The following is a 26,482-nucleotide window of genomic DNA, read 5'->3' as shown; positions in this document are numbered from 1 at the left end:
GAAATCAAACGAACGTAGCACGACTAGTGACGTTTTCAAGAGAAGAGGTTTTCTTCGAAAAAAAATGAAGGAAGGATGTTTGATTTGAGGATCTACGGAAGATCTCCTTCCTTCCACACATAATTCACATGACTTCTCTGTAGTATTATCTTTCCTATTACATTCAAATATCTGTGAGGAGGAACTTGGTGCTGGGGTGTATATACTTACAATATGCGTGGTAATACTTCGACCTATCATGCATCGTCCTTGGTACAGTAAATATAGATGACGGCCTAGGTAGAGTCTAGACTTTAGCTAGCATAGAAAGGGTCCAACTATCTAATACACTATTGAATTTTTAGTTCCTTTCTAGTCCTATGATGGTATGACTTGGATATACACAATAAAAAACTTGACCATAGAAAGTAGTGACTACGTATGTAGCTCGTACGGAGTATTTCTTTGGTGAGAAATTCTCCTAGACTGTAGAAAGGCAACGAGGCAAGCTTCCAGAATATTAACGAACAACAGCTTCTTACTCAGCAGGTATATACTGCTGATTTTACTATCAACTGCCTATTTCCTTGACTCAGTTGACTAACTCTTGGTATTATTGTTAGTAATAGAACAAGCGCCGTGTCTTCGCTTACATGTGAGAGAGAAGCCGGCCAGAACTGCATTAATTTATTAGAGTCACTTATAACTGGTCAACCAACAAATACCACAACGTAGTTAGATCAGCTTAAATGAATGCAAAAGATATCTAGGCTGTAGCTAAAGTTAAGCATGTATACGTAATTCCAATCGTGCGAGGCGCAGGTAGCATTCGCTTCAGCAGGGGATCCAAATTTACCGAAATAGGCAATTGCGCACCTGAATTAGGGTTCCTCGCATCCAGTGACCAAACCACAGACTACTGAATCATTTATTCTCGGCAGTCAGAACGCCGATGCAATTAGGCCTTTATTAGCCTGTCAGCGCCGCAAAATGTTTGGAAAGTTCGACCAAAGCCCGTGTGTGCATTACAAGTGTACGCCACGATAAAGTATAAAAACGACTGACCTATTCTTAAGTCCTTTGGACTTTTCTGTAGATGAGCTGCAGTCCTGGGAGAGAAAGCCGTGGTTTCCAATTCACTTTGAAAGGAGTGCATTCAATCCATTCATCCCTGTCCGAGATATGCCTCACCTTATACCAATAACTGTCGATAGCCTCGTATCCGCGTTCTATCAGACATCAAGCCTACGTACGGAGTACTAACTTACATCCGGGCTACCCTATTAGTAACCCGGCACTAAGTCGATCGGAAGGAACGTGCTGTCGTTCCCGTTCCGCCTTGTCCAACTCTCCTAGCCTGGAATGGGGATACCTTCAAGCCTCGAGGGATCACCGGAAACTTCAAATTAATCGCGCATTGAAGATTACAGTTAGGATGTTGTAGCTACGTAGTTGTAAGGTCATGATGTAGTACGTACTACGTGTTTTGTTTTTTGATTAGTTAGCATCCTCACTCCGTAATCCCTATCAGTACGTTTTTTTAGTAAACTGACTATTGCATGCTTGAGTGGAACCCGGAGATTCGAGAATCTGTCGATCTGGTCCGTGGATAATCCTCTCTTCTTTTGTCTGTATGCCATTGCTATATTGAAGTTTATACCAGGCACATAGTTACGTACATCGTATTACATGATGATATCCATCCATTTGTCTCACCCCCAGAACTTACTTGATCCTGACCGAATACGACGTCGCAGCCACGCCCAGAATTAACCGAGTCAAATATGTTACGAACTAACCAACAACTACAAGTCCCAGCTCATGAATCTGGCCTCGACAATTGGTGCGTAGATGTTGGATAAGGTGGGAAGACTTCGGGATATAGGCAGATGCAAGTAGCGGACCGTCGCTCATAAACCTATGTTTCTTTTTCCTTTTTTTTTTCCCTTTCGTTTATCTAGTCGTTAATGAATCTCAATTTTAAACTCGACTTGCCTTCTGACGTTATTTATAGATCTACAGTATCCGTGCGGGAATAAAATATCATACATTCGCCATCATGGTGTGCTGCATTAGTGCGGCACTGAGCATGAATAGATAAGTTAGGGCTAGGGTATATACAATATTTGAACCTCGTCCATAGCCTCGAGGTCCTGGGCAGTCAATAGACAATGCTGACGCTATATCACCTTGTCTCCTATACGCTATCAACCGTTGACTTAACATTGCTGAATCAAATGCATGTGCATAAACATTGAGAATATCCGAGGATTTTGCGTTCTGACGCCCCGAAGTGGTACGATCTCAAGCCGAGACCGAGATAGAAATCATATGTACCCTATCAATACCTTTGTAGCAGTTGTAGGTGTGGGTACATACAGGCCAGACAAGTAGCAATACCTGTGAGTCTATATTAGAATCAATTTAAGCTATCTAGGTATAATGTACCTAGAGCATGCCGGACTTCCACGGATTATTTTTCCCGAATTCTTTCGGTGATCGGGCTTGGTATACGGTACGGTATACATGCAGTAGGGTACATAGGTAGTATCTTGTTGATAATGCTTTTATCTCAGTCACTCTCCTTCCGTTTGGTCATATCTCTTTCGACATACCTACGTAGATGGGTAACCTGGCAATCTCCAACTTTGGAATAACTCCTTAACGTAGGAACCCTATTGCCTAAGCTCGATGCAGCCAGCCGTCTAGCTATACTACAGTCAGTATGCTCAAGATTCTTTGAAGCTAGATGATATTAACCAACCTCTTTCCAGACTTTAGTACAATGCTGATTCGTGCGTCTGCCCGTACCTAGGTAAGCTTTTTGCTAGGGCACGTACTTCCTTTTACGGGCACCCTGTCTCTACAAGGAGGCTTGTTTCAACCTATCTAAGCGAAGTCCGCATGATTTGATCTGCACCATATATTAAAAACCGACAAGGATCAGCAGCAACAAAAACATGTGAAATGTTCCTCCGCGCCTACGTCCGTATCTCGATTGGAAAAAACAGCCCGTCAATAGGATGAAGGGAGCTGAAGTTTTGAGAATCTCCGGGGAGATGTTTGAGCAAGATCCAACGTTTGAGATGGACTTCTGCATAAAACCATGGAATACAACGGACGATTGTTCCAGGTTCGGAATATGCGTTCTTGAATATCTTATGTATTGGATTTCGACAGGGTTTTGTTCTGTTGTTTTTCGCGGATGTCGTCGTTGTTTCCGGGCATGGATTGGAAGGTACTAACACTTGAATTTGAGACATGCATATATTCTCCCAACTGATGCTGGGAATTCACTCATGACATTGGGATGGCATTGGGATGTGTAGTATCTCTCTTTCGGTATTACGTACCGATTTCCATAATCGGATACTACAATCGACAATCCGTCGAGAATGCAATGCAATACACAGTTCAAGTCAATAGGATCGGTCATGAGATAGAAGATTATACACCCTTACGTCGAGAAACCAAGTCGAATCATATCTGGTTCATTGATAGCATCACACATTATGGCACGCATGCATATTCATTTCATGTAGCTGTGCTAGAAACTAGTGGTAGTGGACATAAAAAAACCCCTATTTTGAAGAAACAAAGAAAAGGTGCCAGAAAATGACGAAAAACAGAACAAAAGATTGCTAAAAGGTTTACTGTTCAGCAAGGATCTTCTGGAACTGCTCACCAGCACGTTCGGGCTTGGATGCCTCGATCTTCTGCTGACCAACCTTGTCCTTGGAGTACTGAGCAGCATAAGGGTTGAGACGGAGCAGAACTTGCTTGTTGCGAAGAGGATTCTTCTTCTGGACGAATGGACGCTTGGTGCGGGCCTCACCCTTGGGCTCACGGAGCACGGACTGGATTTCAGAAGAGTTGATGATACGGGTGATATCTGCGTTGGCAAGAACGTTGGAGGGGAGGAGGAAGTCCTTCTTAAGAGCAGAAGCAGTAGTAGTAGTACCGTAGACTTCGTCCAAAGCAGCGAAAGCAGAAGAAGTCCAGACAATGAAGCGACCGAGGTGACCACCAGGGGCGAGTTGGAGGAGGTTGAGAGCGTAGACAGATGAGGTCTCAACACCGGGGATGTTGCGGAAAGCCTTGACGAGCTCCTTGCCGTCGGTCTCAGGGTTGTAGACGACGAGAGGACCACGGCGTTGGCGGAAACGACGGCCTCGCATCTTACCCTTACCGGCACGGCTCTTGCGGGACTTCTGGACCTTGACGAGGTCGGGGCCAGCACCGACAGCCTTGAGGAGGGCAACGGCAGCCTTGGTCTTGGCGACGGCAGCGTTCTCGAAGGTCTTGGACTCGACCACGAGAGGAACCTCGGGGACATTGGCGACACGGTGACCGCGAGCGAACAAAAGAGAAGGAACGGAAGAGGCAGCCAAAGCAGAAGCGGTAGCAAAGCGTCTAAACAATGTCAATTAGAACCATCTCCAACCTTTGAATGCCCTTCCTATCAAGTTTATCCTACCTCTGACCCTGGTTGACCTTCTGGTGCCATTTCCTCCAGACCTTGGTAGGAGCGAACATACGACCGGAACGGCACATGTTACCGAACGCAGCCTGACCAGCACGGTGAGTACCACCACCAGAGACACGGGGAATACGGGCAACAGCGCGACCTGTAATTCAAATCCAAATCAATTTCAATCCTCCAATGTGTAGCCAATTCTCCCAATTTCTACGATCAAAACGTACCAGTACCCCAGGACTCGGCAGAAGTCTGTTCACCAGCCTTCTCGCTCACGGCATAGGGCTGTCTCTTGTTCTTCGCAATACCGGTGTGAACTTTCTGGACGATATCCGGGCGGATTGGCGAAGAGAAGACGGTGGGCAGAGGGTGAGTAGCACCAGAGGGCTTGCCCTCAGCCGTGGCGATGGTGACGGTTGGTCGGGACGCCATTGTTGTCGACAAGTTTTTGGTGTCGTTTGGTCGTTGTCGAGATCGAAGTCAGGATGTTGAGATAGCTTCGAGATTGAAGATGTGGATTTTTTTCTCGCTTAGTGGATTCTGCCGCCAGGTGCGGGTAATTCAGCCGAAAGAGGAAATAAGGGTTTAGGGCTAAGGCTTTTTCGGCTGCTACTGGCAGGCCCACATTAAAATTTACAGCCAATCATGTTCTATTTCCTACGATTTTGTTCATTTAAGCTGGGAAATTCATGACGACTCAAAAACAATGGTGGATTCTTTATATGACTTGTGCAAGACAGTCAGAATAATAATAATATAATGATTGAAGAATGTTTCCCATGTTCATTTTTCGTTTCTCATGTACATGCACGGCCGTTTAAAAATCATGAACCAAGTTAAAGAACCTCCAGGGCAAAAGAAGAGAAAAGACGCGTCAATGACTTGCAGTCCAGCTGCTACAACTCAATATCAAGCCGTACTAAGAAGATGTCGTCGGTTGTGTATGTGGCCACCATACTCTCGCTTTGCAACAATGTTGAGCGTGGCAGACTGTCCAGACTGACATGTGGTTCCAGCAGCGATAGGTTGAACAGCTGACCAGGCACCACTCGCGCAGCGTTGGTAGGATTTACCGCCGATACAATTCCACATACCTTCGGATGAACATGCGCCAGTGAGACCACCAGAAGTAGCACCGCCACTAGCACCAGTACCGGCGCCAGCACCTGGGTTTGCGGAAGGTTCTGCTGGTGGGGAAGCAACTGGCTGCACGGTATTTTCCGGAGCGGTCGCGGTAGTTGGTTGAGCGGCGGTAGCGAAGGTAGTTGGAGCTCCTTCTGTGGAGCCGCTGCCAGCAGCACCAGCCGAACCAGAGGAACCACCAGACGCACCGCCAGATGCACTAGAAGAGCTGCCAGACGAACCGCCAGCAGAGGTGCTGCCAGTAGGCTGAGATGCAGGGACAACACCAGTAACGGGTCCAGAACCTCCAGAGCAGGCAGGCTGGCCCGATGGTTGAAGATTTGAAGCCTGGCCAAGTTGTTCTACCGAGCTGCCCGGATTCGGGAAACGAATGTCGACTCCCTCCGTAGTTGTACATCCATTGATATTAGCGACAAACATTTGAGGGAAATCAGCACGCTTGGATATCGATGTTTTCTCCTCTCGCTTCTTGCTACCCCCCTTTGCAAGGATCTGAACAGGAGCACAGTTCATGTACATTTCGCGATTACCAATCCGATTGAACCAGGTCCAAGCCAAAGTATAGCGACCCGGGGCGATATCAGGAATTGGGAAGTGGAACTTTGTGGGATCAGGGGCGTTGGCGTCGTTTCCGATATTGCCAGCTGCGTTTACGGGACAACCTCCTTCAATGGAATGGATGACCATCCACTTGGAGTTCTTTGTAGGCTCTAGATCGGTTGTCAAGCTGATCTGGCAGGAACCGCCGCCGTGAGTTGCGCCACCAACCAAGCTCAGCTCAGGTGAGTCGCCCACATGGTAGGTGTTAGCGGCAAGCGTAGCGGGTGTAAAGGAATAGGTGTCTCCTCGTAGTTTGCAAGGAAAATCGGAGCCGTCAGCAGCCAGGGGAGAATTGTTCAGGCTGTCTTGTCCAAATGGTTGAGGAGAAGACATCTTCATGTGTCCCTGCACAGTCGAAGCTGCAAGGAAGGCGGAAAGCAGAAGATGTTGCTTCGTGAGAAACATTTTGAAGGTTAAAAATGCTGACTCTTTCTTAGGCGGAAAATATTTTTGTTGCTTTGAGCGGTTCCAGCCGACTCAGTAGGACAAAAAGAAAGGATCGTTTATCCCAAAAGGATAGAATATTGAATGTCGAAAAGAGTGATAATCGCGTCTACTCCTGGTGACAATGACTTATAAGGATCGTGAAGGGATTAACGGTTCTGTCAAAGAACTTGACCTGCAGATAAAGAACAGAAAGGATAAAAAATGAAGTTGATGGGAAAGAAATATTTTTGTGCAGCGTGTGACGAAAGGAAAGGAAAGAAAGATAATGAAATAGCCAAGACTCATAGGGGGATAGTCATATATATGGTACAGGATTGAAAGGTATTATTGAGGCTATTGACTGGGTGTCACCTAACTAGCGCAAAGTGTTTGAATGGTATTCACCAATAATTCCTCATTCTTGATACAAGCCCATTGTTTTATTGAGAATCTCCTCCCTATTGGCAGGTTGTTGCCAAGGAAGAGACATAGTCAACTGGGGATTGACGAAAAGTCCCTTGCCATGGAGAAGCCGTGTTTCATGCAAGGATACATGAGGGAAGGAATCTTACAAGTCAAGTCTTCCAAGATACATCTTTCTTTGACTCATGATACGATCTGTCCAAAGTTGTGTGCCATAAAGAACTAGATCCCTCGTCTTGTCTCGACAATCAGAAACACACCATTAGTTTAAAGTACCACACTAAGGCAGTTGAAACCGGCTCAAAGGACGACTCGGGTTATCCCCTTGAGCCCCAGTTTCAGATACAATATCCATTGTCAACTGCCCAGCAAGGTAACAGACTCGTCTGAAACAGCCGCAAGGAGGCCAGTAGGTGTGAAATGGACCAATCAGCAATTCGAGATTACAGTCCCTGGCTATTTGATGAAACTTGCTGCCAAATCTTGAAGTCTGAAAATTAAACAATTTTGTCGAGTCATTCGGTTTTTTTTGGCCGATTGTTTGGTTTGTGTGAATTATTCAAGATCTAGGCATTCGAGTGTGTGATGACGATGATCTCATGTCAAGACGAGGCTAGATGTAATGTTCTAAGAGCATCTCGACTATGACACAATTTTTGATGACAAAAAGAATATTGAATTCTACATTCTGTGACCCTTGATCTGTCCTACTTCTGTTACCACTGAGTTAGGATGCTGAACTACGTACGACTCGGTGATCGAGGAGATGACTTTGGTAATGAGAGGTCTCGTGATTCCATGAACCCTAATTCCATGCACCCTCCCTGTATGACAGTTGCAATTCAAAATACTCCAAAGCAATTCGACAGCGTCACAAACGCAATAGTATCGGCAATCCCTCTTATGTACCCTATCCAGGCTTAGAGAAAAACAACTGGCCTGGACTTCGTGCGGTGACCTATATCGAATAGTCTCGTAACATAGCAGCGAAAAATCTACAGACTCAACAGATATTTCACTTTTTCCCCTTCTTCTTCCCTTTGTCTTTGGCACTCGAAGCATCCCTTTGAAACCCCGCCTTGATAAGTGCGTCTTTCCCGACATTGTTAATAATTCGAAACCTATCCGGGCCAAGCAAGATTCCTCCATACCACCGCGTAACGACCACTAGCACATCCCAAACATCCATCAGCTGCATTAGATGTAGTAAACGTCCGCCCGCAGCGGTTTCTCCATCATCATCACAGTCTTGGAATATCCTTTCAATGTTGTCATCTTTTCTCTCTCGAATACGCCATGCGCTAATATTGTGTGTCGCACTTGCGACCTTTTTGTCTGTTGCTAGGAGGTAATCTAGATACGCCTTTGCCTGGTCTCTGCTAGTAACAGGTACCGCACGACCGACAAAAACTGATTTCTTTTCTGTGACAATATCGGACAGTATCCAATCGGGAGGGCTATCTATGCCGAATGAGTCTTTCAAAGAGAGAGCCATGAAATTATCGGCAGTCTGGTCAACCTGATCGTCCGTGGCATGCTCTCCAACTGGTGTTTCGTTTCCTCTCGATGCATTTTCAGGGTCTGTTGTTCCACCAATGCTCAATTCAGAAAACTTTTCAGTCGCCTCGCTGATTACTTCAAATAAGCAGACTTGCCCCGGTTGATGTGCTCGGCTGACAATATCCCTTAACACATCAACAGTTAAACTCCCTTCGCCGCGGGAGGAGGTCGATGCTGTCCCAACTACTCGGGGAGGTGTTTCCGGATACTCATCGTCAAACCCGAATATAAACGATAGGTGAGGATGCTCCGGAATACGCAATCGTATCGTCGTGGTAATAGCAGCGGTGCTGTTATCTGTTCCTCCCAAATCTAGCGTTCGTGGGACATTGTCCGAGGCTGAACTGATTGTATTGATTTCGATCGTATCGGGTTCGTATATTGCATTTATCGCCTCAATCTCTTCAGCAAGCTCTCGTTGCTGCAGATTTTCGAGGGCGGAAGACATCGCATCGTTGCGATTGCTCTCTTCGATTCATCAATGTTCAAGTTGGAAGATGGCGACGCCCCGCCTCGGACAACCTTCCATAGAAGGCTCCGGATAAATATAACCCCGGCTAAATCAACATCCTCTGTAACGAGCAACAACAAAATATCTAATATGATCGAAGAACAGAATGTACTTGAAAATATCAAGCTTTGGGGTGAACCTCAGTCCACTGGGGAAACACAGCGCTTGCAGGTAAGACACCAGTCGACATACGCGCTGTCTTTACACAAGTCACTAAGCAAGGCCTAAGTAGAGCAAGCAGATGGAAAGAAGACTCGATAACAATATATGACACCAATGTTTCAGAGAGCAAAGCTCTTCAAGAGAGACTGTGTGTCTGCGTCTACTAGCTAGTAGCAGGATTACTTTGTGGGAAACTAGCCATGGGGACCAACAATCAGTGATATCACTTTCGGCCAGGTTCTTAAGGAATCTGATTCTTCTACTACTTTTCAAGTCACCAGTCAAGGAAGGATATGCATCTTAAAGGTAGTATGTCGGCCTTGATCAACTCAATTACCGAACATTCCTGAAGACGACTCCAGTACCACATAGTAGAGAGATCTCATTGCCGACCCCAAAATCGCAAAATCGATTCCTTCATCTGTGAGAGCACTGCATATCGTCGTCTTCAAAAGCATTTACTCTCCTAGCAATGTGTGTTGCCCTACTTTTACGGAGTGGTAGAACAAATCGACGCAAAATCGTGCCAACCTTTTCTGAAGCGGCTTTGAAAGATAAGCAACTCCCCAACGCTGTCCTCATCGAATATATTCCGGACTTGCATCGGATCAATCTTTCAACATATTCAGACCACCGCATGGTTGGATTTTGTACAATTCTGGAGAAGATATATGCAGTTGGAATATATCACGGTAACCCTTACCCTCGAAACATGACTGTCCAGACATCCACGAACAGGGTTGTGTGTATTGATTTTGATCTTGCACAAACATTCTCAGGGAATAGATTGGATTGGCAGCGGATGAAGGATGAGAAATTCATGGTGGATGAGTCTTGTGAGGATCTAGTAAGTACTTACTCCCGAATTCGGTTTGTCGATACAAATTAACCATTGCTTTAGACAGAAGACTTCAAAGAAGGCAAGCTATCGCGCGGCTGGTATTATTATTACAAATATTTATGAATCCCTCTAAAACTACGGAGTTGTTATGAATGGGTTATGCAGCGTTTGCGTAATAGGAGTATTATGGACAGACGGAAGGTCTATTGGTTTCGAGCTATCCTTTTATGTATAGTGGCTTTGGCGTCAGGAGTAGTTAGGTTTCTTTCCCTCTTCAATTAAAGTCGTTCTCTGGGAGGGTTTGTAGGAAAGAAAAGTTTTTGTCTTCTCCTTTAGACTTAGAATAGTTCGGACATCCTTGACAATAATGGAACAGCCTCATGAATTGCCGAGAGTTCTACTTTGTGACAATTGCATATGAATGTGGCCATTCGTCTTGGAGCTCTGGCGGTTTTAGGGCTTATCTGACACGATGTCCTTAGTTGGTAATATCAAAGACACATGAAATGAGGGAAAATTAAAGTCGTCGAATTCAAAGATTATAGAGAAGTGAGTGCATTCTCCTCCTAATTTATTCAATTGCCAAACGTTTATATGACTGGGGAATCTGCAAGTAACCATTAGTTTTTGTACCAACTGAACAAACAGAGAGGCGTATGTCCGGAAACTACCGTTCATTCACTGAGAGATGCCCTTGGTTTCAGGCTCCAATATTCTGAGCTTAAGTATTTATTTACCTCTCCTGCCTCTCCTGCCTCACTTTCCTCGTTCTTCTTCTTCTTCTAATACGAGAAATCTCCATTCCTGCCATCCATCTGCCAACTCAAAAGGTATCACGAGCTTTGGAAGAAACATCTATAAACCAAGTCATTTCTCAGACACATACGATATCTAGATACAAATCGTAACGCGTACACGCGATTTGTCTGCGACGTCTTCCCCAAGCTCCCGTTCTGCTGTCTCTTTGGTCTCGATTCTTCAAACGTACAGTCGAAACATCTATGAAGTGTTTCATGAACTGAGTCAAATGAACTTCGAAGAATTTTTGGCGTACATACATACTGGTGCATATCCTGTGGCAGAACAGCTGCTCGGACATGATCTGGAAGTTGAAGATCGCATGAAGTTGGGATTGGTGTCTCGCGTCGCAAATCTTGTCGTGCAGGAGTGGCCTATTCTAAGCACTCTGCGCATTTCGACACACTCAGCAGACTTGGATTATCTGGAACTGGTATCCAAGAATGAGAAATTGTTAAGTCATGTACCAGAACTCGTGTTTGATCATTCAACTTTCTCACTTTTCTTTCTTCTACTAGGGAATGCCCATGAGAACTAGTCTTGCAATGAGACAATGGTTCTGTGTTTGACATGTCGTAAAAGTGTGTGATGAATATGATAGAGTGAACACCCTTAAGCAACGGCAAGATCTTTGTAAGAATAGCAACGTCCCAGTGACTTTGCAGATTTTCTCATTGCGGTACCTCTAGATCTTTCCATATTCCCATGGAAGTATTTGCCCGGGCTTCTCCAAACTCTCTGACAAAGCACTGCCTTGAGAAGCCGCGAGAAATTAGTTCCTAGACGTATATCATTCCTACCGATTGCGACATTCTGGTCCAAGGTCGGTGAGACCTATTTGCCCAACCCAGCATTTCGTGATGACGATGATGTGATCGACACACTTGGGGATCAATATCTTGAAAAAGAACTCCAGAGGTATTTCGCAATAGGTGGGATAGAGGTCCTCCATGACATATTGTTGCAAGGGCCTTGGAACCTGCGCTCATATCGGAAAGCATACCTGCAACATCTGTTCCCAAAACTTAAGAGTATGGCTTTTAATGGGATCCCACCCGAACTGATGTCTCCAATGAACGGAGGACCAGTTCATGAAATCTTGCGTGACTCCGCGGAGTGCATACAAGAATTGAATATATGCTTGCCACAGCCAGATGATAATGTCAGCAGAGTGCATTACTACTCTGGAATGGACTCGCTAGTCCATGCATTTTCACTTTCGCTACAACACCTAACAGTGGAGATGGAAAGGGTTCACCGGAGCGAAAGAGATCACATCGATTTGATACGCATGTCAGCCAAGATGCTACAGTCACACCAGAAATCTCTTTCCCAAATGTACACATATAGATTTATTTCAAACCCTAACATGAATCATAACTAATCCATATGCAGCTAATGGGTTATTTTAGGTATGTTTCGAAGCTGAATTAATCGGTCATCTTTATCTAAAAGCTCATACTCCAAGTCCTTTTTGTCTTTTCGCAGACGGAAGAGGTCATTGATGATAGGGTGTTTAGAGGCCATTTCTATAATTTTAAATACTTTGTATGTGTATTGAAGGTGCCACTCGCTGTCCGATTACGTTATTGGCTGCTTCAGAGAAACAGCCTGATGCCAGCCTCATGAGCTACCCCCTGAGGGCATGGGCGGCTATTGCAGCCCTGTGGTTGGTGAGTATAGATGGGAGGCTGTGAACACAAAACTGCCCCTGTTCTCCCACGACGTTAATGCTGACCGTCCGTCTCCAGGTGTTGTCGTCGTCAAGACCTTGATACAGTAGAATCTGCTTGAATCTCTACCCTAAATCCTTCGATAATCCGTGCTGCTCTTAGTAGAAATGCGCCCGAAAACCCGTAAGGATTTTGCGATCGCCCTTCCTCTCGAGGCCGACGCCGTTGAAGCCCTTTTCGATGAACAGTACGACCGGCTCGGAAAATACTATGGCAAACAGCCAGGTGGCGCGAATGCATATATAAATGGAAGGATTGGCAAGCATGATGTGGTCCTGTGCTACATACCAGGAATGGGCAAAGGAAATGCAGCAGGTGTTGCAGCCAGCCTGAAAGTCAGCTACCCAGGCGTCGAGCTTGCTTTAGTTGTCGGTATCTGTGGAGGCGCACCACCGCCACCAAAATATCAAGAGATATTTCTTGGCGATGTGATCATCAGTAATTTTGTGGTCAAATATGATTTTGGCAGACAATACCTCGGCGGTTTTCAATGAAAGACTGGCGTCCAGGACACACTCAGCAGACTAGGTCGAAAGATCTGTGCTCTTCTAAATGGTCTCCGCGCTGAAAATGCCCGCCGTGAACTCCAGGATCAGACCCAACAATATCTTCGCATTCTTCAGCAAAGAGGGGCGAAGTGGTATCGTCCAAATGCCGACGATATTCTTTTTAATGCCTCTTACCCACACAAACATTATAGTCATGCTTCTACTGGGTGCTCCTGTTTTGGAAGTGATTCCCCTGATAACATTTGTGAGGCGGCATTAAGGCAGAGCTGCAATGAGCTTGAATGCAACAAAGGTCAAGCAATCCGATATCGAGAGCCCTCAGAAGCTGTCCAGACTTCTCTCTATATTGGAACCGTCGCTTCTGCCGACACGGTAATGAAATCCGGACAGCACCGTGATGAAATCGTCCGAAAGGAGAACGCCATTGGCTTTGAAATGGAAGGGGCGGGGGTGTGGGATCATGTTTCGTGTATCATTATCAAGGGTGTGTGTGACTATGCCGACAGTCACAAGAACAAGTTGTGGCAAGCATATGCAGCAGCAACTGGAGCCTCAGCGGCAAAGGCTTTCTTGGATTACTGGCCTGTAGACCACGAAGGTCAGTGAACTGTCTAGTGGGAGCTTGGTGATATCAATTGTCTTATATTCCTGATAGATGCGAGTAAAACTCGTCACTTGATGACCCCCTTTGAGAGAAATGACTGTTTCGTGGGCCGCCACGACGAAATCCAGAAATTAGAGGATTTAATATCTGTGCCTGATAGAGCAAAAAGGCTTGCTATTACTGGACTGGGTGGAGTTGGGAAGACACAAGTAGCTCTGGAGTTAGCATACCGGATGCGAGACAGAGAGCCTGAATGCTCAATCTTTTGGATCCCTTGCACCAGCTCCGAGGCTGTTGAGCAGGCGTGTATGACTATTGCGGAAATGGTAGGACTCCAGGACGTGAAGCCAGCAGAGATAAAAGAGCGTATCAAGACCTACTTCAGCCAAAATGACGAAAAGTGGCTTCTGATCTTTGATAATGCAGATGATATTGATATGTGGGTTAATGGTAATAATGATACTCTACCATTAAAGAACTTCCTTCCTGTCAATAACCACGGCCACGTCATCTTTACGACCCGCAATCGAGAGTTAGCGGTGGATTTAGCATCCCCTTATGTGATACATGTTCGCGAACTCGACGAAAAGACCGGCATGGAGTTTCTGGAAAAGTCTCTAGTTCGCACCGACCTGCTTCATGATTCTCGTACGACAATTGCTCTGCTTGAGCAGCTGACGTTTCTTCCATTAGCTATCAGCCAGGCTACTGCATATATCAACAAAAAAGATATAATGTTGTCTGATTACTTGATACTTTTAGAAGAGCAGGAGGCAGACGTTGTGGAGCTCCTCAGCAAGGATTTTGGTGATAATGGACGCTACAACGATATACAGAGTCCGATAGCCAAGACGTGGCTAATCTCATTCAGTCAGGTTCAGAAGCTGGACCAACTCGCCGCTGAATACCTATCACTCATGGCTTGTGTCAATCCACGCAATATACCGCAGGCCTTTCTTCCACAGCCAGGATCCAAACTGAAGATGAGAGATGCTCTTGGGCTTCTCAGCGCCTACTCTTTTATTACCATCCAACCTGGGAATTCCTCTATTTCCCTTCACCGCTTGGTACATCTGGCAACTCGAAACTGGATGAGGAAGGAGGAACAATTTTCGGTCTATATAACCAAAGCAGCTGACCGATTGAATGAGATTTTCCCTCATAATGACCATACCAATCGACAGCTTTGGAGGGAATATTTACCCCACACTCTATCCTTGTTGAGTGAACGCGAGTTTCGCGAACAACAACAGCAGTATATTGACTATATCCAGAAGGTGGGGGCCTGCTTGTACAGCGACGGTAGGAATAATGAAGCGGAAAAATTGTTGGCACAGGTCATGATGGACCGGAAACAGGTGCTAGGGCCTGAGCATCCTGTCACTCTGGCCAGCATGAACAACCTTTCATTAACATACCTGAATCAAGGACGATGGAAGGAAGCAGAAGCGCTGCAGGTCCAGGTTATGGAGACCTGGAAACAGGCGCTAGGGCCTGAGCATCCCTCCACTCTGACCAGCATGAGCAACCTTTCAGTAACATACCAGAATCAAGGACGATGGAAGGAAGCAGAAGAGCTTGGGGTGCAGGCGACGGAGACCCGGAAACAGGTGCTAGGGCCTGAGCATCCTGACACTCTGACCAGCATGTGCAATCTTGCCTATACTTGGAAATCACTCGGAAATATCCAGGCCGCCTTTGCTCTAATGGAAGAATGCTTTGAGCTCCGGATCAAAGCCCTGGGCCCTGATCACCCAGATACTACATCCTCATCCCACATACTCAGCTCCTGGAATGCAGCAGACTCCGGCAGTTGGCGCTTTGGACGAATCTGGCTAATCTCTGTAGTTGTTATTCCACTCTTGGCATTAGCTATTACTGGGATTCAGAGACTCTGCTGAGATACTGTAGTGGGTATCGTACTGCTAGTGGCTGCAAGATACAGTATTATTCATAATGATTATCACGTACGTCGGGGGCAGGCACATAGTAAATCCTCGAGGATCAAGCCGCTGAAATTGGCAACATCCCCTGTTTTGAAAGGATTGTATGTTGTTAGCCAAGGGTGAACCTTGACACGATCCGCGGGTTGGCAAACAGGTTGCAATAACCGCACATGCCACTGTTTATCTGTTTATCATGTTTACATTTTGCATCGAATCTTCAGATGTTTCTGTATTCACAGTACTAAGTTACCAATACGCAAAAAGGTTTGATACAACTCATTTTTTTACCAGAATACATACTATCTACATCCAGTTAAGCATGTGGGGTTAAATTAGGGTTTGAAAAACGATCTATGTATATTTGCTTGGGAAGGAGATTTCTGGTGCCACAATACCACAACTTGTTGTTGCATTATCAAGTTTAACCATTGATGGGGACTCCCTGTGTACAACATGTGCAGAGCTTGTGAGGTTAGGCAGAGTTATTCACAGCTGCAGATCAATGAAAACATTGACAATGCATGTACTAGCTCTAGAGAATGAGACCTTAGAAGATGTTCTCAACGAGTGGAGAAAGTCCGGGAATCTGAATAATTTGAAAAAGGTTGTTCTTACAGGGCAGTGCTTTGTATGGGGTCCAGATGGCAGTCTTATATCTGAGTCTTGGTATATGCGCAGAAACGGCTGAAACCTCGTGGATTGCTTGCAAGGAAGAACAACTATATTTCCTTTTTATTCTAATTTCACTACTGTCCTCATGAACAGCTAGGATGAATTTTGACTTGATTACTTGGGATACTGGAAACCATAGGAAGGTGTCTTACAACCCACTCAACGTGAAATGAAATCAAGAATACCCAATATCATGATTGAAAAAAAATATAAAAAATACTCCGGCAAGAATTCATGTATGCCTTCTAAACAAGTATTATACATAGATTGAAGGTATTTTTAAACATCTCAACTCTACTCATCTGGCCCCAGTAAAGGATCGTGTGATAACGAAATGAAACGTGCCCTCAAGTCTGGCTGAGTCTCGGATCTCTTATCAAACGGCCACATAGGCCGGCGAATACGATGGTGCCCTAGCCTGACAAGGTCTTGATCAACACCTCCAGGAGTGAGAGCCAGCATCCAGTCCGCTGCCATATCAAACAATTCTGGTTCCAAGTATCCAATTTTGACAATTACAATGTCTGCAGAGCGAGGCTGGAGATTCAAATCAGTGAAATCATGCTCCTTATGATACGGCTTTCGTAGTTTTGTCAAAATAGCGTAGGCACTACCCACTTGCAGGACAACTTCAATCTCTGCATTTTTATCACCATGTTTGATTGAGTGTACTCTCCCAGTCATTGTAAGAGGACCTGAATGTATATTATCAACCTCTGCACCTGCAGTCACTGTCACTGTCGCCCCAATACCAGCGGCAACGGCTACTTCGACAGCTTTCGGACCAGGTACGCTTGCATATATCACAGTCGGACCTGAAGCATCCTGAAACTCGGGTCTATTTAGAAGTTTGGTCAAACCCCAGGTCATATCACCACTGCCGCCCGCTGTCGGGTTATCCCCACTGTCTGAGATAAAGAATGGCCGTGCAGAAGATGCCAGAGCTCTGTCTATGCACTCTTTGAATGTTCCGGTAGGACCAACAAAGTCAAAATCAGCATGAGAATCCCAGAAAAGCTTTGCCAAATCCTCGGCCCCTTTAGCAACAACAGTCTTGTCCCAGCCAGTGACCATGACAATGGCTCGGTTGCGCGGTTCGTCGGCCCAAGCATATCCGACCCAAATCGCAGCATCTATAATACCATGTCTGGCCTCGACATCCGACACGGCAGCATATATATGTTTTGCAGGCTCAACCCGAGTCGATGTTTGCTCACCCGGTAGCAGTATGGGGAGAGGTATCCACGCTTTAAAGGGTCGTAGCCATCTATCTCCCGCCAAACGCTGTTTTGTGAGCAAATCGACCAGATTTCGGCAGGCGCGCTCTTTTGTTTCTTGTTCATCCTCGTGAGGTGCCATTCGATAGCATGTAATCAAATCAGTCCGGTGAGCAAGCTCACGCGACACATTCCCATGCAGATCCATAGATGCCGACACCATCACGCCCGGTCCAATGACTGTGCGAATACGACGAAGCAGCTCTGCCTCTACATCATCAAGTCCCTCCACACACATAGCACCATGAATATCGAACCATAGCCCATCAAGTGGCGGTGTACACGATACTATATCCGTAAGTCTAGCCAAAATTTCTGCCGCTAGTTCCTCGAATGCTGCTCGAGTGACTATTCCTCCGGGGAGGGCATGACCGATAAGGGCTCCACGCCATTCGGCAATGTTTGCGAGGGGACTTCCCGGCTTGAGGAAGTCATATTCTTGGATGCATTCAATACCCCTCCGCGGATGGAATGCTGGAGCCAGCGTTTTCGAAGGAGTGAACGTCGATGCCTCACAAGCCAGTCCAGCAATAGCAATAACTGGACGGCTATACATGTTGGTATGAGTGGGAGATGGGAGACTTTGGAAGAAAGAATGTAAGGTCGAAGGTCAGAAAAGGAAATTGGTGCCTGAGGCAAATGGTAAGTGGGGAAGGAACAAGCCGCCTGGGTGGCACCTTCCCTGATAGGCAAAATTCTTATCTTATCGGCTTATCGGAGCGGGAAGTATGGGGTAACCTACTCAAGGTAACATCGCTCGCCTTCAGATTGAAAAATACCATCAATCATTGAGTCGACTCTGAGTTTGCTATTGGTGAGCTAGTGAAGAATGCATATCTTTTTACGTCTTCACTTGGAGTCGCTCTCTAGCTTATCTTCACGCTACGGTGGTATCCTGGACAATGGCGCGGATGAAAGAGAGGAGACCTTTATTCTCCTAATCCTCGGTACCACATTGCCATCCTGAATTTTTTTCCCTCTTTTCGAATCATTTATTTCACCCCCGGGGATCTATTCTCGAGCAGCGTGCTCACCAAGGCTACAAGATGTTGAAACGATCGCCAACCGGTACATGGATGCCCGCATGGGTTCCGGAGTCTACCACTACCGTCGCAGCATTGCTTATGATATGCTCCATGGTGCAGTCGGCTGTGAGTACTCTTATTCGTTCATACAGTTACAGAGGGATAATGCTAAGCTAAACTGGACCAAAGACTGGAGGCTACGATGGCTCTATGATGAACGGTCTCAACATCCTTCCCTCGTATACCGAGTATTTCAATCTGAATGCCGCGACGACAGGTCTAAACACCGCATCAGTATTCATCGGAAGTTTCTTTGGAACTTTGTGCTCCGGAGTGCTCTCAGATTGGCTCGGCCGTCGCTCGACACTCCTATGGGGTTCCGTCGTTACTTTGGTTGGCATTGTTCTTCAAACCGCTGCGCAGGACATTGCCATGTTTGTGATATCCCGGATAATCCTGGGTCTTGGACTCGCAATCTCGGGTACTGCAGGAGGTGTCTATCTTGCTGAAACGTTTCCGAGCCGTTGGCGTGCATGGGGTGTTGGGCTGCTCAATGATTTTTACTAGTGAGTCGATCTTACAACACCACCTGATTTACGCAACCTAACTTTTTCAAGTGTTGGGGCTTTGATAGCTGCGGGTATTACATTGGGGACAGGTGAATGGAACTCGACCTGGGCATGGCGTGCGCCGTCGTTATTCCAGGGCATATTCTCTCTGGCCTGTATCATTATAATACCTTTCATGTGAGTGATACGGCCCCTAAGGAGAGATTAGATTTTAACCGTCATAAAGACCCGAATCTCCCCGTTGGCTAGTCCATCAGGGCCTCCACGACTTAGCACGAGAAGTGGTTGCCCAAACAAACTCAAACGGCAACCAAAGCGATCCCGTTGCGCTGGCTGTATACAAAGAGATTCTTGATACACTTAACTGGGAGAAGAGACAGGGGAGAACAATGAGCCCGAAAGAACTTATCAAAACTCCTACTGCCCGAAAAAGAATGTTGATTGGGATATCACCAGGTCCTTTTTCTTGTATCGCAGGCAACATTATCGCGTCATATTATCTCGGCTCAGAACTCGACACTGCCGGTATCAAAGATACTGTAGAGCAGCTGAAAGCGGTAAGCTTATACGAGCATTGTTTGGCATTTAGAGACTGACCAACATTTGAGAACGTGGTTCTGAATGCATGGTGTTTAGTCTGTGCCCTAACCGGGACCCATCTTGCAGCCAAATGGGGTCGCAAGCCAACCGCGATCTTATCACAAGTACTGCTGATTGCATGTCTCTTCATTATTGGCGGCCTCTCAAAGATGTATGCCGATAACCCGGACGGTGCTTCTAATGCACTGGTTTATGGAGATGTGGCGGTCATGTTTTTGTTCCAGGGATTCTATTCAATTGCCTGGACACCACTGCTATATCTGTACCCACCGGAGGTTATGAACTATTCGATCCGAGCAAACGGAGTAGCATTGTCGGCATTTTCACTCAATGCATTCGCGTAAGTTTCCTGCCCCATCAAGGCTGTTTTGGCGATAACTGACAAGACATAGTCTTGTGTTTGTGTATATCATGCCAATTGGCCTTGCAAATATTGGCTGGAAGATGTACATGATCAACGGATCATGGGATATTGTCATATTGATTCTGATCGTACGTGGCACCCATCATCCCCCTTTTTACTTGGTCGTTTTCTAATAACTCATGCTATGCACAGATCGTCTACTGGGTGGAAACAAAAGGCAGAACTCTCGAAGAAATCGATGCCATCTTTGAAGGCGAGAAGCATTCATCAGTGCCAGATGTCGAATTGCTTCGAAAGGGAAAAGAGCATATTGATGTGGGAGAAGTGGAGCAGCAGATTGTGGCGGAGGTGCTAGCGACAAAGATGGAATAAATGATTTGGATATACGCATACAAACTTGTGATCAGAAGAAATTGCGATGTGGTTGTTTTTACTCGGTGAGGCATTTGTGCTGAGTGATGTTGTGGAGTCGGACATAAGCACGGGTGGTGGCTTTTCCGCGCTTTTTTTGCGTTACAACCATCCACCATTCAACCTTTATGTCAGTAAGCATTGCTCATTCAATTAGAATACAAATAATGGCTATGTCTGTAATAACCTTTTGAATTCATAAATTTCAGTTGTCAAAATGAAGCAGAACCGTCTCAGACAAATAGCACCAGGATTGCAACGCCGATTCCCACGAAGTCGTTGCTTATCCCCTATTCCTCGGCTCTTCTCAAGCTTTCGACCTGCGCAGCAACAATGCCATTCTACCAAAAAAGCCCCTTGCAATAAGAGTAGTGGGCGATCAAATTCAGAAACTCCTCGAAAGCCGCGATTGAGGTCAGTGTTTGATCCCGGGTTCTGGACCTGCAAATCAACCTGGAAGCGCGCAGGAATCAACACGTTACGCTGTCTTGTCGGCTGCACACTTGGCGATTTCTCCGCATTATGGATGCTGCAAACTTATTATCCTGGACTGGGCATGGGAGTTATCATGGGTGCATCTAGTAATCACACCTCTTTTACTCTCCTCGAGTTGAAATAATTCTGAACTGACAAATGAGCAGTGGCATCAGGGATCACAACATCAATAATCCTTGAAACCATCCTTCTCCGCCGTGGCGTGGATCAACTTTCATGGCTGATGGCAGCTCGCACCGCGATGGGAATGAGTATGGCATCCATGCTGGCCATGGAGGCCGCTGAGAATATCGTTGATTATCATCTCACGGGAGGTGTAGTAGATATCAGCGACCCGAAATTCTGGACAGCGGCGGCAGCGTCTATGGCAGCTGGATATTTGGCGCCGTTGCCGTATAATTATTTACGGCTTCGGAAGTATGGGAAAGCTTGTCATTGAGAGGAGTTCGAAGCATAAAAACTTTGTGGTTTATCTGAGTTGTTCTTCATTCTTCATACCGAGCAGACTCGATCCAGACGTCCGATCTGGCCAAAAGAATGTCTCAGACGGCTGTGGCGTCGGGGATCCACCGCGGAAAGATTCTGAAGCTTAATTCAGGCCATCTGTACTACAGTATACTGTGGTACATTATGATATAGAGTACGTATATATTATAACTTCCTGCACTTGAAGTTGACTCACAGTCACTGTTCCGGAGTCTCTGAAATCATGGATAGATTACTTACTACTGTATGGTATAAACTGGTCGAAAGGTCGGCTTGGGAATTATCTATTGAGACATCGGATGAAGTCTTCCGATAAACAGTCAACCGATCTAAATTCTAGTCTCTTCGTAGGTAGATGATCTGTAATGAATCATTAGGATATGATTGGCCATATTGATGCACTATTGAGCTACTATTGAAGACTTGTCCATTTAATCGCAGAAATCGAGTCATGTCCTTACATATATTCCCGAATAAAACGTTATGCACTCGGCTAGACGGAGTCGCATCGGGGTTTGTTCTTGGGTCTAGGAGAGGTAGTTTATATTGACATGCAAGTCGTACAACGTTCCGCCCTGTTTTCTATGTGTGAACGAATCTTTGTGAGATACCTGAGAAAGATATTTGTGTTAGTTTGTTATGTTTGCAGGTACTGGCAGCAGGATCCTAAGCATAAATAGCTTGGATTTCCTCCCGGAGTTTTCTATTCTAACAAATCAGCATTCCAATTTTATACGACCTTTCTCCTCTTCTCCGTTTTCGGGCATCCGCAGTCTATATAGATGGCCGGCTTATACACAAAATCCGCCATATATAGGGTTCTACTCCCTGCCTAACAACACGTTTCGGTGACCGCATGTTGTCTATAACAAGAGCTTGCATCGGGAGATCAACGCGTTCAATCGGCTGCAAGGACTCGACCCAACCCAGATATCTGGTCTACTCTCCTTAGCTCAGGCCGTGAGTCTTTAGGAGAATGCAATCTCTACGACACTCTGCCAATCAACGGGTCACTTTCAGACCTGCGGGGTGGACTTTGTCTCAGCGCACAGCAGAGTGAGGTAGCTCAGCGTCTTATCTCATACCCGTAGCCGCAGACACACGTCTCGCCAAGTATATTCTCCGCCTTAGCCGGCTGAAGAGCCTCATATCCAGACACGGAATCCTGCGGCTTTAGCAATACGATCCAACTATCAACGCTGGTGATCATGTCTCCGCCGATGAAAAGCATTCATATATAGAGGCGATTCGCAATCTACGAGATGAGCTCCTTCGAACTGTCGACATCATCGTGTGCGCTAATTCTACAGTATCTACTCAAACGCTCTTCCCGACTTGGTTATTGTCGACGAAAATGCAAACATGCACAATTCCGCTCTGTTGCAGGCTATAGCTCTTAAACGCGAAGGTTACCGAGACCCGTCCAACTTAAGCCGCCGTCACATAGCAGAATAAAGGAAACCCGTTGGCAAAGCAGACAGGAATATCCTTGTTCACTCGACTGTACCGCTACGAGCATTGGTTAAGAGGACGTCGTGATTCACAACTAGCCCACGTAGTCAATCTGAGCCGGGTTGAGACATGAAAAGGATGAGAGTTCGGGAATGACAGACTTGCACCATTTGATCAGAGCCACGAAACAGTATCAGGTGCCTTGGAGCCAATATAAACCTCACATTGCCCTCCCTCGGTGGCAAACTGATTCCCAGCTCTTCGGATGGCCAGGAGTGTTGAAGCGGGTTGTTCGTCTCATTGCGTGGACTGAACCAATTCAGACAATAAAAGGTACCGACCACAACTTCATTCTCAGATGGGACATTTCCCCCTCAGCTCCCTCTGCCAAAACTAAGATCAAAAAATGGTCATCCCGAAAGAAATACCTCACCGATGAAAATTACAATCAGCCAACCCAGAAATCGTGGAGTCATGGTCTCTCTGCATGGTAGCTTTTCGTTGGCAATGGTGGTGAATGATGAAGTTTGTCAACTGTCAGCCACAACTCTCGGGGTATATCATAGTGGGGCCGCCATCGCCACGAGGTCTCCAGAATATTTCCCTCACTGGATGTCCGGCAGGGACAGCGGCCGTCAAACCATGGACGCCACTGTGGTGAGGCAATTCGTCGATTCGATTCGAGTTGTTGTTCGAGTGAAGTTTGAGAGGAGAGACGAAGAGCTTAAAAGGATCGGGCCAATCAGCAGCGAGGCCGTACTCCGCGGAAGAAGAAATTCTCCTCAGGAATCCATCAAGATTTGTTTCTCTCTCTTCCTCAAACATCTTCATCTCGGCTTCTTATTTTCAATCGTCCTATGTGCTATTATCTGTTGCATTACGTCCTGTGCGACTTCCAGAGGCTACGGTAAAGTCCGACTTGCACCACTCCACGTGAATCGGACACGATCGTTGATCACGCCCTACTCGAGCCTACAATGGCTTGGGCTCTTCTACCCCTGTTCCCCGAGAATGAGTCCGGCAGTGAAGAATCGTCCCATCACCGATAAATCGCTACGCCACCGTTGGTTTCAAACCCGGGCCCAACTCTGCTGTCAAGTAGCGGTGACTTGCTGGATGTTCCTCATTCACGATTATAGACACAATGGCTCTTCTTCTTTTCGCAAAGAGGAGTCACATCCTATCTCATTTCACTCCTCGTCTAGCCGCGGCCGTTAGCCTGATTGCGCTCTCCAGTCTCAACTATGGCTTCGATAACCAGGGAATTGCTACCAGCCAGGCCATGGCTACCTACAAGCATCAATTCGGAACTTATAACCCCAAAACGGGTTCTTATGCCATTCCGACTTACTGGACGTCTTTGTTGAATAGCTTGAACTTTATTGGATTTGCTTTCGGTGCGTCTATCCTACCGTTCTTACCTCGCATTCTCACTCTTCGGCTTCTGCTACCTTTACGCGGTGTCTGTTAATATACAACGGTACTGATCGGCCGTCGTCTTAGGATTATATATAGGCAGTATTATCAGCGCGCGGTACGGCCGTCGTATGTCCATGTTTTGCATGTGCGTGTGGGCGACTATGTCGGCAACGGTGTTGGTAACGTCGCGCCAAATCGAGCAAGTCCTGGCAGGCCGTATACTCAATTATACCTACATCGGCATGGAACTTTCCACCTGTCCACCGTTCCAGGCGGAGATCGTACCTGCACCTATACGAGGATTTGCCGTGGGAACATATCAGACGAGTCTCCTACTTGGCGGAATCATCATCAATAGTGTTTGTCGCGGTACTTCTGGGCTGACGACTAACGCCGCTTGGAGAATACCACAGACTTTGTTTTATATTATTCCCACCGTGGTTGGAATCGGTGTTTGGTTGATTCCAGAGTCTCCTCGGTGGCTGCTTTTGCAAGGTCGTGAGAGGGATGCCCTCGAATCGTTACGCTTGCTTCGAACTACTGCAAGCCGGGATGATGATTATGATTGTGAACATGAACTCTATCTGTTGAAAAAGTCCTTGCTAGAGGAGCAGAATCAGGGAACGTATAGGGATCTCTTTCGCGGTAGCAATCTGAGACGAACATTCATCGCTATGGGGATGAACTTTTTCATTCAAGCCACTGGCTCACCGTTTACTGCTGCTTACGGCACCCTGTTTGTCCAGTCACTCAACTCGATGAACGCATTCGACTATTCGATCATGAGTTCCTGCATCAACACCTTCTGTTGTCTCGTTTCTACCATGATAACCGACAAGGTAGGCCGAAGACCTATCCTGCTGATAGGCTCGGCGCTACAAATAACATGGCTGTTCTCCATGGCCGGCATCGGTCTTAGCGATAATCCCACATCTAGTGGGAAACACGCCATTATAGCCTTGACGGCACTCTCTTCAGCGAGTTTGTGCTTTAGCTGGGATCCACTGAACTATATCATTACAACCGAGTTACCAGCATCCAGGCTACGAGATAAGACGCAACGAGTTGCATCATCTGTCAATATCGCCACAAACTTTGCATTCTCTTTCAGTACGCCTTATCTTCTTGACGCGCCGTATGCAAACCTCGGATCAAAGGTTGGGTTTATTTTCGGTAGTCTGGCTATTGCTTCCTTTATCTTTGCATATTTCTGTGTTCCAGAGATGAAGGGACGTACGCTTGAAGAGATTGATGGGATGTTTCAAAACGGAGTCCCTGTCTGGAAGTTTGGAAAGTATCGGGGTTCGTTTGAGATGGGGGCATCGGAAATGGCCGTCACTGTTGAAGAGGAAGATGCTGTTTATCAAGAGATGCATGTGGGCAAATGATAATGGATGGTGCATTCATACGAAGAATTTGCTGGAGTTCCCCTGAGCTGGACAACTCGATTAGGGTTGGGCGTTATGGAACTTGGTACTCTAATTGGCTCAATCTGCTTAGTAAGAATATTCCTCGCAGCCAGCTCTTTCTAAGCTTCATTTATACACAAACATTGTACAACACATATGATAGAGTATTTCCATACTGAGGACAAAAGCCATGCCTTGGAAACCACAGATTTGTCCATTCTGTCGAAAACAATGCGCGAACAAGTAAGGCCTGCAAACCCATCTCCTCAAGTACATAAGGAAGATGGCGATATCCCGCTGATGGGATCCACGATGCGTTAAAAATCAGTGCGAAAGGTTATCTTGACGACGAAAATAATGCAAACAACAAGCCTTCTTATAAGTGTCCATCATGTGCAAAAGTTATCATTGGCCGAAGACAATTCATTGCGCATGTTTTATACTCGTCATGACGATGAAGGGAAAGGAGATACTTCAATCTTATTGCAACCATCCTCATATGACCCAGAACCCTACAAGATATGGCGTTCCAAGGGTAGTTTTCCATTTTTCTGGCTTCCCCTAGGTAAATCAGCTTTGATCTCGAGTAGA

At 46.2% G+C, this 26,482-nt stretch overlaps 9 protein-coding genes across 9 annotated transcripts; 5 read left to right on the top strand and 4 right to left on the bottom strand.

Moving 5' to 3' along the window:
- Window positions 1–3,471: 3,471 nt before the first annotated feature.
- TSTA_116500 (60S ribosomal protein L4) lies at window positions 3,472–4,932 on the bottom strand. The gene is made up of 3 exons (XM_002481807.1): window positions 4,684–4,932; window positions 4,457–4,607; window positions 3,472–4,392 (listed from the first exon to the last, which is right to left on the bottom strand). The coding sequence occupies exons 1-3, from the start codon at window positions 4,886–4,888 to the stop codon at window positions 3,630–3,632; spliced, it is 1,119 nt and encodes a 372-aa protein (XP_002481852.1). The 5' UTR covers window positions 4,889–4,932; the 3' UTR covers window positions 3,472–3,629.
- Window positions 4,933–5,147: 215 nt separating this feature from the next.
- On the bottom strand, window positions 5,148–6,604 carry TSTA_116490 (uncharacterized protein; the record flags this gene model as incomplete). Its single annotated transcript, XM_002481806.1, has 1 exon — window positions 5,148–6,604. The coding sequence occupies one exon, from the start codon at window positions 6,602–6,604 to the stop codon at window positions 5,366–5,368; it is 1,239 nt and encodes a 412-aa protein (XP_002481851.1). The 3' UTR covers window positions 5,148–5,365.
- Window positions 6,605–8,063: 1,459 nt separating this feature from the next.
- Window positions 8,064–9,056, bottom strand: TSTA_116480 (Impact family protein; the record flags this gene model as incomplete). Its single annotated transcript, XM_002481805.1, has 2 exons — window positions 8,064–8,417; window positions 8,442–9,056. The coding sequence occupies 2 exons, from the start codon at window positions 9,054–9,056 to the stop codon at window positions 8,064–8,066; spliced, it is 969 nt and encodes a 322-aa protein (XP_002481850.1).
- Window positions 9,057–9,751: 695 nt separating this feature from the next.
- TSTA_116470 (uncharacterized protein) lies at window positions 9,752–10,245 on the top strand (the record flags this gene model as incomplete). Its single annotated transcript, XM_002481804.1, has 2 exons — window positions 9,752–10,128; window positions 10,183–10,245. Coding segments are annotated over 2 exons (440 nt in total), but the record flags the coding sequence as incomplete, so codon positions are not given.
- Window positions 10,246–12,760: 2,515 nt separating this feature from the next.
- Window positions 12,761–15,825, top strand: TSTA_116460 (kinesin light chain, putative; the record flags this gene model as incomplete). Its single annotated transcript, XM_002481803.1, has 3 exons — window positions 12,761–13,136; window positions 13,182–13,760; window positions 13,818–15,825. 3 exons carry the CDS (start codon window positions 12,761–12,763, stop codon window positions 15,665–15,667), a joined length of 2,805 nt encoding a protein of 934 aa, XP_002481848.1. The 3' UTR covers window positions 15,668–15,825.
- Window positions 15,826–16,678: 853 nt separating this feature from the next.
- On the bottom strand, window positions 16,679–18,660 carry TSTA_116450 (uncharacterized protein; the record flags this gene model as incomplete). The annotated part of the gene is made up of 2 exons (XM_002481802.1): window positions 18,404–18,660; window positions 16,679–18,209 (listed from the first exon to the last, which is right to left on the bottom strand). Exons 1-2 carry the CDS (start codon window positions 18,448–18,450, stop codon window positions 16,679–16,681), a joined length of 1,578 nt encoding a protein of 525 aa, XP_002481847.1. The 5' UTR covers window positions 18,451–18,660.
- A 47-nt stretch (window positions 18,661–18,707) lies between these two features.
- On the top strand, window positions 18,708–20,811 carry TSTA_116440 (hexose carrier protein, putative; the record flags this gene model as incomplete). Its single annotated transcript, XM_002481801.1, has 7 exons — window positions 18,708–18,812; window positions 18,876–19,252; window positions 19,304–19,432; window positions 19,482–19,812; window positions 19,864–20,195; window positions 20,248–20,347; window positions 20,412–20,811. The coding sequence occupies 7 exons, from the start codon at window positions 18,708–18,710 to the stop codon at window positions 20,589–20,591; spliced, it is 1,554 nt and encodes a 517-aa protein (XP_002481846.1). The 3' UTR covers window positions 20,592–20,811.
- A 36-nt stretch (window positions 20,812–20,847) lies between these two features.
- Window positions 20,848–21,616, top strand: TSTA_116430 (uncharacterized protein; the record flags this gene model as incomplete). Its single annotated transcript, XM_002481800.1, has 2 exons — window positions 20,848–21,211; window positions 21,272–21,616. The coding sequence occupies 2 exons, from the start codon at window positions 20,848–20,850 to the stop codon at window positions 21,562–21,564; spliced, it is 657 nt and encodes a 218-aa protein (XP_002481845.1). The 3' UTR covers window positions 21,565–21,616.
- A 2,591-nt stretch (window positions 21,617–24,207) lies between these two features.
- Window positions 24,208–26,082, top strand: TSTA_116420 (sugar transporter, putative; the record flags this gene model as incomplete). The annotated part of the gene is made up of 2 exons (XM_002481799.1): window positions 24,208–24,460; window positions 24,567–26,082. 2 exons carry the CDS (start codon window positions 24,208–24,210, stop codon window positions 25,868–25,870), a joined length of 1,557 nt encoding a protein of 518 aa, XP_002481844.1. The 3' UTR covers window positions 25,871–26,082.
- Between the last annotated feature and the right edge of the window lie 400 nt (window positions 26,083–26,482).

Source organism: Talaromyces stipitatus, genomic scaffold (genome assembly GCF_000003125.1).
Source record: "Talaromyces stipitatus ATCC 10500 scf_1105507295555 genomic scaffold, whole genome shotgun sequence".
NCBI lineage: Eukaryota > Fungi > Ascomycota > Eurotiomycetes > Eurotiales > Trichocomaceae > Talaromyces > Talaromyces stipitatus.
This window is presented reverse-complemented; position numbering and strand designations above follow the sequence as displayed.